Consider the following 7,866-nt stretch of genomic DNA (forward strand, 5'->3'; position numbering starts at 1 on the left):
TATGCTGCTGCTTCGTTCTTCAGAAAGTGGGTCTGCAAGAAAAGGCAAATAGCTGAGATATCGTACCCTAGGATGTTTATGTACACAAATAGCTATGTTAGCTATGTAGTATTTTGCATTTACGACATTCATATTTGATCTATCTATCGCATATATACCTTTCTTGGTTCTCGGGCGACCGGTGCGGCATCGACGCGGATAAGGGAACTCTTTGCTTCCGCCAAGGACGGGCCTCGCCAGATCCTCGCTTTTGTCAGGATCGCCGAGATCATTGTATGTGTCGTAGTCGTATATCCTCTCGAATGGCTTCCGTTCCCCTGTGCCATCCCCTCGTATGTTCGCCAGCTCTTTCTTTCTGAACCTCTCGAGCCCTGATGGGGTTTGAGAAGGCAAGTAGGACTGCATGCATGCAATAAGAGAAAGAGTTAGGGAGGGGGAGAGAGGGATGTTCACTTTGATAGTAAATAATTGTCAAATTTAAAGAAGTTTGAGAAACAAAGTAAATTGAACTTAGAGAGGAGAGAGAGGGGGGAAGAGAAAAGGATAGTTGTTCACCTTGCTAGTAAAGAATTGTCAACCTAAAAGTTAAAGAAAGTAAACTGAATTGAGAGAGAGAGAGAGAAAGAAAGAGATGTTCACCTTGCTAGAAAAGAGTTGTCAAACTTAAATGTTCGAGAAACAAAGTAAACTGAATTAAGAGAGAGAGAGAGAGAGAGAGAGAGATGTTCACCTAAAGAACTAACAAATTTAAAAGTTCGAGAAGCAAAATAATTTAAATTGTGTGTGAGAGAGGGAGTCATTCACTTTGCTAGTAAAGAATTGTCAAACTTAAAAGTTCGAGGAACAAAATAATCTGAACTGAGAGAGAGAGAGAGAGAGAGAGAGAGAGAGAGAGAGTTGTTCACCTTGCTAGTATAAAACGTCAAACTTAAAAGTTGGAGAAATGAAGTAAACTGAATTAATTAAATAGAGAGATGCTAACCTTGCTAGTAAAGAAGACCCTTTTCTCAGGGTTATCGAATTTGGAGTGCACCCACGATCTACAATCGATGGTGAGGGAGGTGGCATTGTCGCCCGCAGGGGTGAGCACGATGTTGTGGAGATACATCTCCTTGAGGTGCTCGTTCTCTACCACCACCGCGCCTACTTCTCCGAACGTCGAAGGGACTGAGAACTCGCCTTCGTACTTGACTTTGTCGCAATGCTTGCTTGCTTTGTTAGTGTAGCCCGCTATGGTCTCCTTCTCCAATCCTGTTCCTGTTAAGTGAAACACGATTAATACTGTAAGGTATTGGCTTTCCGAAGTGTCATACCAACTTTGGTCAAAGTGATCAATGCATGGTGAAGGGAGCGACTGGACATAGTTCATATATTGTCCTGAGGGCTTCGGAGTCATTAGAAGTGACATCGGATGGTGTTTGAGTGTTTTTAGCATTATCCGGTGCTAAAACGGACTCAAGCAATTAAAAAGCTGCAGAACTTGTGTTGGGTACAGGTACTGGAACTTGGTACCGGAACCCCATGCAAGTTCAAAAATGCTAGCTCTCGGTTTAAGATACTGGGCCTGGGGTACCGATACTGGAAGGTCATGTATCGGTGCTCTATTGAAAGCTCAAATAACCAATGTTCGGGTTGAGGCACCTGGTTCGGTGGCGTACGGTACTAGAAGGTCGGTACGGATACTGGAGGCGCTCTGGTAGTCTATTATAAACCCGAAAATTCACTTTTCGGTTGAGGTAACCCGGTTGGGTGGTACCGGTTATGGAGGCCGAGTACTGATACTCAATTTCGGTATCGGTACTTAATGCCGCGAGATGCAAAGCTGAACTGGCGGCAAAATAGGTAATTCTTGGAGGTCTTAAAAGTGATTGTGGTTAACTTATAAAAGGCCCAATCCTCTTCTTCGTTTCATGCTGAAGAACTTTCTCTCCTCTCTTGATTTTTTCCTTCTTCTTCTCTGAACTCTCCAACAATGGTGGATTTTTGGAGGAGTTTTGAAGATTGGGCTCTTGAGGAGTGAAGAGCTGTAACAGGTGGAGCTGAAGGTTAGAGAGCCCAATGGTAAGGTTTTGGCAAGTTTTAGTTAGGGCTTTGTAACCCTAAGTTCATGTCCTTGGGATTCTTGTAACTTAGAGACCTGATATCTGAATCCCCATGCGTATTTAGTGTCGATGACCATTGTTTGTGAACTTAGGGTTTAATTGGATTGTTGTGGTTATGAGGTTTATATGAAATTAACCCTTAGTTCCTTAATTGAAGGGGTAAATCGACGGATTGGCAGCTTGAATCGAGTTTCTCGAGCCTACGCGTTATCATTGAAAAAAAACATACGATTTGCCTCGTTACCTTGGGTCGAGTCAAAACGGCTTGTCGATAAATCGCGGCCTAGGTTTCTTCGCTTTAGCATCGATATAAGAGGGTGTACTTCCGATTGTTAATTTTCCGATATGATTGGTTATTTATTGTTTGGCCAATAATTGTAATGTATAGAACTCATGCATTATAGTGTTAGTATGTTTTGGTGTATTCATTCCTGCTGCTCATTATGGTAAATTACAAACATGAATGGAACTAAATGTTAGACGATAAGGATTGGGTCATGGAACATTGGAAACTACTATAGTGCCATGAGTCAGCTGTGACTGAGAAACATATTTGAGGTGGAATTGTGGATTTCGATAGTGATGAATGATAAACACTAGAATTAGTGTTTAAGGGATGGATTGATCCTGAGTATTGTTTGCCCTATGTTGGTAAGGGTACTCTCAAGTTAGGAGTGGCTATTGATTGTCTCACATAGCGGTCCTGTCGGTCTTGTTGGTGGCTCGCTTACCTGCAAGCAGTGATGCTCGACAAGTAGTCACATTGGTAAACGATACTATCAGCAGACGGTCCTTCGATAAGGTGGTAGCGAGCGTCTCCGATCTATGGATTGGTTATGAGTTGGACTCAACCTTTCGGGTAGCGTATGATTGGTTATAAAGATTGAATGACGTTGCATCATGACTATAATGGTTTCTTTGCTCACTTTATATATATTGTTAGGCATAGTAGGCAGATGTTGGAGATAATATTATTTTTGCTCTCTTTCTACTTATTGTCTACTTAGTCACCATAGTGGAAAAGTCGGTCGGGTCGGCGTCTATACACTGAACAGTTCTATTTGTTTATTTGCAGATTCCCAGGTTCCTTAGCGGAGCGGCAAGGATCGTGGCAAGGGACATAGCGCCTAGGTAGTAGGCCCCTCCCTCCATGCAATCAGAATTACCATATTATATATTAATTAGGCTGGAATACTATGAGTAGTAAAAATGCTTATTTTGCTATCAATTTTTAACCTTTGGATGAAAAATTGTAGGGTCAGGATTGAGAAGTGGTCCACTAGGGTTGAGTGCGTCCATGGGTTTCTTAATCCAATGGTTGGAAATGATGAAAAGAGTTGTATCCAATGGCTAAAAACTGAGGCTAGCCAATGAAATTTTGTATAATTAGTAGCCCAGTCAATCATATTATATTATATATTATATATATCTTATTTATATTTAACTATTATCATGAGTTGATGTTTGTAGCTTTGAACTTGCAGTGAGATGGTAAAACCATATATGTAATTGACCATGGGTTTGCTATTTTGGTGAGTGTAAATTGATATAAACAACAATGAATATGCGTTGTTATAGTAAGTTATCTTTCTCTTGCTCTTGTATATTGCCTCGCGAAGTCATGATGATTATTTATTTTTTCCTTGGGCCAAACTCGATGTTGTTGCAGTCTTTGGTGCGGGCAGGGGAGCTTTGTCCGTTCGGCGGTTATGTTGCGTTCCGACGAACGCCAATGGCGGTATTTGCGGTGCTGCAGAATCAGGTGGTATCAGAGCATGAAAAAGAGAAGATAGGAAGGACTAGGAGATCTTTAGGATGGTAACCATAGGATATAGTACCGAGTGAGTGTGTTGATCAAAAAAACTAATTGATTAATGGCGGGGAAGTGTAAGTATGATTGGGTTCTATGCTAGTATGTCTATTGATACAATATTGGGAACGGATTCAAGTGTTATTCACTCTCAATTCAAGGAGGTTATGTTTGCGGCCGACGACATAATGTCTGAGGGTGGGAATGAATATGCTCGTAAACTTTCACCTAATTTGGTTATGGGTGGTTTAGTTTTGAGCTGTGTGGAGTTCGTGGGTTAAAGTGATTAACCAAATTGTTGCATTTCAGGAGACAATGGCGTTGGCGAAACGTCCTGAGACGAGATCCGCTTTGGCACCGCCTTCTGAAGTGCTTGAGCATTCTGGGTTTGACGAGGTCCAGGAATTGCAGGCGCAGGTGGCTGCACTGATCGGTATGGTGCACCGACAGGAGGAGCAGATTGGAAGGGTTCAAGGGGTGGTGGCGCGATAGGCGGTAGTGACGGCACCTGAGAGCCGGGAACCTCCCGCACCCTCGGCACGCGCCCCTAATGCTGCTGAGGGTGTAGATATCATTGCAGCACCATTAACGACTCACCCCGCACCGGCGAGCATTCCCCCGACGGCGTCTAGCTCCTCGGTACCTTATTTAGCGGCGGAGGAGGCTGAGAGAGAGCGAGGACTTGCGGCCCTCACGACCTTTAAGAGGTTCAACCCTCCTACCTCCGACGGAGAGGTGATGGATCCTTGGATTGTAGAGTCTTGGATCGCCACGATGGAGACTCTATTCAAGGATATTTATACTTTGGAGCGGGATAAGGTGCATTTGGCTGCTCATTGCTTCGAGAAGTCGGCCCGAGTTTGGAGGAGGGGAGTGAAGAAGAATCGATCCCCAAACCTTCCTCCGGTCACTTGGGAGGAGTTCCGGAGATTGTTATTCACCGAGTACTTCCCCGATAGCAATAAAAGAAAAATAAAATAGAATTTTCGAAAGCTGAGGCAAGGGAATCACTTAGTAAAGGAATATGAGCGGGAGTTCTCGCATATCGTGAATTGCATCTCGGCCGTGGTTCAGGGCTACCAGGACAAAGCGGAGTGCTTCGAGCGAGGACTTCGGCTCGAGATCTTTAAGGTGGTTCACTCCTTCAGGCTTCGGACCTTCGTTGAGGTTTTGGATCGGGCCCTTTAGGTAAGAGTATGGAAATGTGTTTGCGCGGTCAGAGCGCGAGATGTTCGAAAAGGACAAGGAAAAGAAATGAGCTATCAGTAGCTCCAGGGGACAATCGAGTTCCAAGGAGACCCCAAAGTACCCGCCAGCACAGCCGAAAGGGCGGACCTCCTCGGTGTGTCATTTGTTGCGGAGAACACCGACCGATAAATTATGAGCAGCATGAGGGGAGGTGTTTTAGATGTGGCCAGGTAGGACATATGAGCCGTCAGTGCCCGGGAGGATCATCGCTTGCCCCGTCTACTATTTCGGTTCAGTCGGCCCCTTGACAGTTCATTGGAGCTTCGCCCGCTGCTGTATCTGCTGGACGTGCTATGGTACCGCGTCAATCTAAGGGATCCCGACCGGCGCCTAGTGGTCGTGTATTCGCCGCTCAAGTGGAGGAACCTGCTATGGTTAACGACGTCGTGGCAGGTATTGTGTTAATAAATGGAATCAGAACTAGAGCTTTATTTGACACGGGCGTGTTGCATTCATTCATTAGCCAATCATTTGCTAGTGTGCATGGCATAGAGGTTAAAGTGAGTGAGGATGCTTGGTGGGTTGACGCTTCTGAGCACACGTTTAGTGTTAAGGAGGAGTGTTTGGCTTGTCCAGTGCAAGTGGGCGACTGGATTATGCCGGCACACTTGCTCGTGTTGAAATAGTTGAAAGGGTTTGACTTGACATTGGGTATGGATTGGCTTTCGAAGTACTATGTGACCATTGATTGTGATAGTAAGGTGATAACCTTTCGTGAGCCTGGACAGGAGAAGTTCACCTATCGTGGATATAGGATTTCGCTCTTTGTCATGACGGTGATGACGTTGTGAGCAAGAAAGTTGACTAATAGTGGTTGTGTGGCTAATTTAGCAACTGTGGTGGAGACTCATAAGGAGACTCTAGTACTCGACGATATTCCGGTGGTCAGAGAGTTTCTGGATGTGTTTTCCGCAAAGTTGCCAGGAATACCAAATTACCGGGAGATCGAGTTCGTGATAAACTTGGTTCCCGAGGCTGCACCTGTTTCGAAAGCTTCGTATAGGATGGCACCGCCCGAGTTAAAGGAGTTGAGGGCTCAGGTGCAAGATCTCCTTGACAAGGAATTCATCAAGCCAAGTGTATCGTCATGGGGAGCCCCGATGCTATTTGTAAAGAAGAAGGACGGGTCGCTCCGGCTGTGTGTGGATTATCGTGAGCTGAATAAGGTCACGATAAAAAATAAATACCCGTTGCCTCGCATCGACGACTTGTTTGATCAGTTGCAAGGGTCTCGGGTGTATTCGAAAATTGATCTTCAGTCAGGATATTATCAATTGAGGATCAAGCCGGAGGATGTTCACAAGACCGCGTTCCGTACGCGATATAGACATTATGAATTCACGGTTATGCCGTTTTGGTTCACAAATGCCCCTACAGTATTTATGGATTTAATGAATCGTATTTTCAAATCCTTCTTAGATCGATTTGCCGTGGTATTCATAGACGATATATTGGTCTACTCCCGTAGTGACTAGGAGCACGAAGAACATTTGAGAATTGTGCTACAAGTCCTTCGGTCGGAGAAACTCTATACAAAGTTGAAGAAATGCGATTTTTGGCTCCGTGAAGTCGCTTTCTTGGGTCACATAATTTCTGAGGGTGGTGTATCTGTTGACTCGAGGAAAATTGAGGTAATTAAGGATTGGCCTTGCCCGACGAATGTTTTGGAGGTCCGCAGTTTTGTTGGTCTTGCGGGCTATTATAGGCGGTTTGTGAAAGGTTTCTCGAAGATTGTTATTCCACTTACCCGCCTTACACACAAGGGAACTAAATTTGTGTGGAGCGACGAGTGTGACCGGAGTTTAAAAGAGTTAAAGGAAAAATTGACTACGGCTCCAGTACTCGCCCTCCCAGTTCTGGGGGAAAGTTTTGTCGTGTACAGTGATGCATCCTATTAAGATTTTGGGTGTGTTTTGATACAGCATAGGCAGGTTATTGCATATGCCTTCCGCCAGTTGAAGAGCTATGAGACACTACAAGGAAATGGAGCTCTACCGACGTTTTTTTAGGGATGCTTCGTTTGAGCGTCGGCAAATCCCAATTTATCTCCTAAATTATCGATGCTTAGGGTAAGCGTCGACGAAATAAAATTTTAGGCGCTGAAATAATTAAGTGCCCGCGAAACGCTACGCCCGCGAAACGCCCGCATAGCGCGAAAACATAGCGCCAAAAGTGATAAAAAAAAAAAACCCTAAGCCTCATATTAGTTCTATTTTCACATTTCCTCTGTCACTACATGCCTTTTTCCATTCCCACCTTCCTTCACAGGTGAAGAAGAAGGTGATCTCCCGCATCCATCGCTGCGCCCTCTCCCGCCTCTGCCGCCGCTCCCACTTCTCCGCCCAATCCCACCGCCAATTCGTCTAGGGCGCCCAGCTCCTCGCCCGCGCCCGCTCCTTCTCCATTTCCTCCGCCTCCACCTCCACCTCCGCCCTCGCCCACTCCGCCATCGCAGAGGCCGCTGCTGCCCTCGACGCTTGCGATGCCGCGCCCCACATCTTGAAGGCCCTCGCCCTCGACCTCTTCGGCCACCGCCTCCCCTTGCTCCGATCTCTCGACGCCGCCCTCTCCCACCAGCCACCAAATCCCTTTCCCCCAACGAGTGTGGCAACGCCCTCTTCAAGTGCGCCTGGATCCAGCTCGCCCTCAACCACCAACGCTGCCTCGACGCAGCCCTCGCCGACCTCCTCGACACCGCGCGCAGGG

At 45.8% G+C, this 7,866-nt stretch overlaps 1 protein-coding gene across 1 annotated transcript; it reads right to left on the reverse strand.

Moving 5' to 3' along the window:
* Positions 1-3: 3 nt before the first annotated feature.
* On the reverse strand, positions 4-1,411 carry LOC109704649 (linoleate 13S-lipoxygenase 2-1, chloroplastic-like; the record flags this gene model as incomplete). The annotated part of the gene is made up of 3 exons (XM_020225412.1): positions 983-1,411; positions 159-399; positions 4-32 (listed from the first exon to the last, which is right to left on the reverse strand). Coding segments are annotated over exons 1-3 (696 nt in total), but the record flags the coding sequence as incomplete, so codon positions are not given.
* Between the last annotated feature and the right edge of the window lie 6,455 nt (positions 1,412-7,866).

This window comes from Ananas comosus, unplaced genomic scaffold (assembly GCF_001540865.1).
Source record: "Ananas comosus cultivar F153 unplaced genomic scaffold, ASM154086v1, whole genome shotgun sequence".
Taxonomy (NCBI): Eukaryota; Viridiplantae; Streptophyta; class Magnoliopsida; order Poales; family Bromeliaceae; genus Ananas; species Ananas comosus.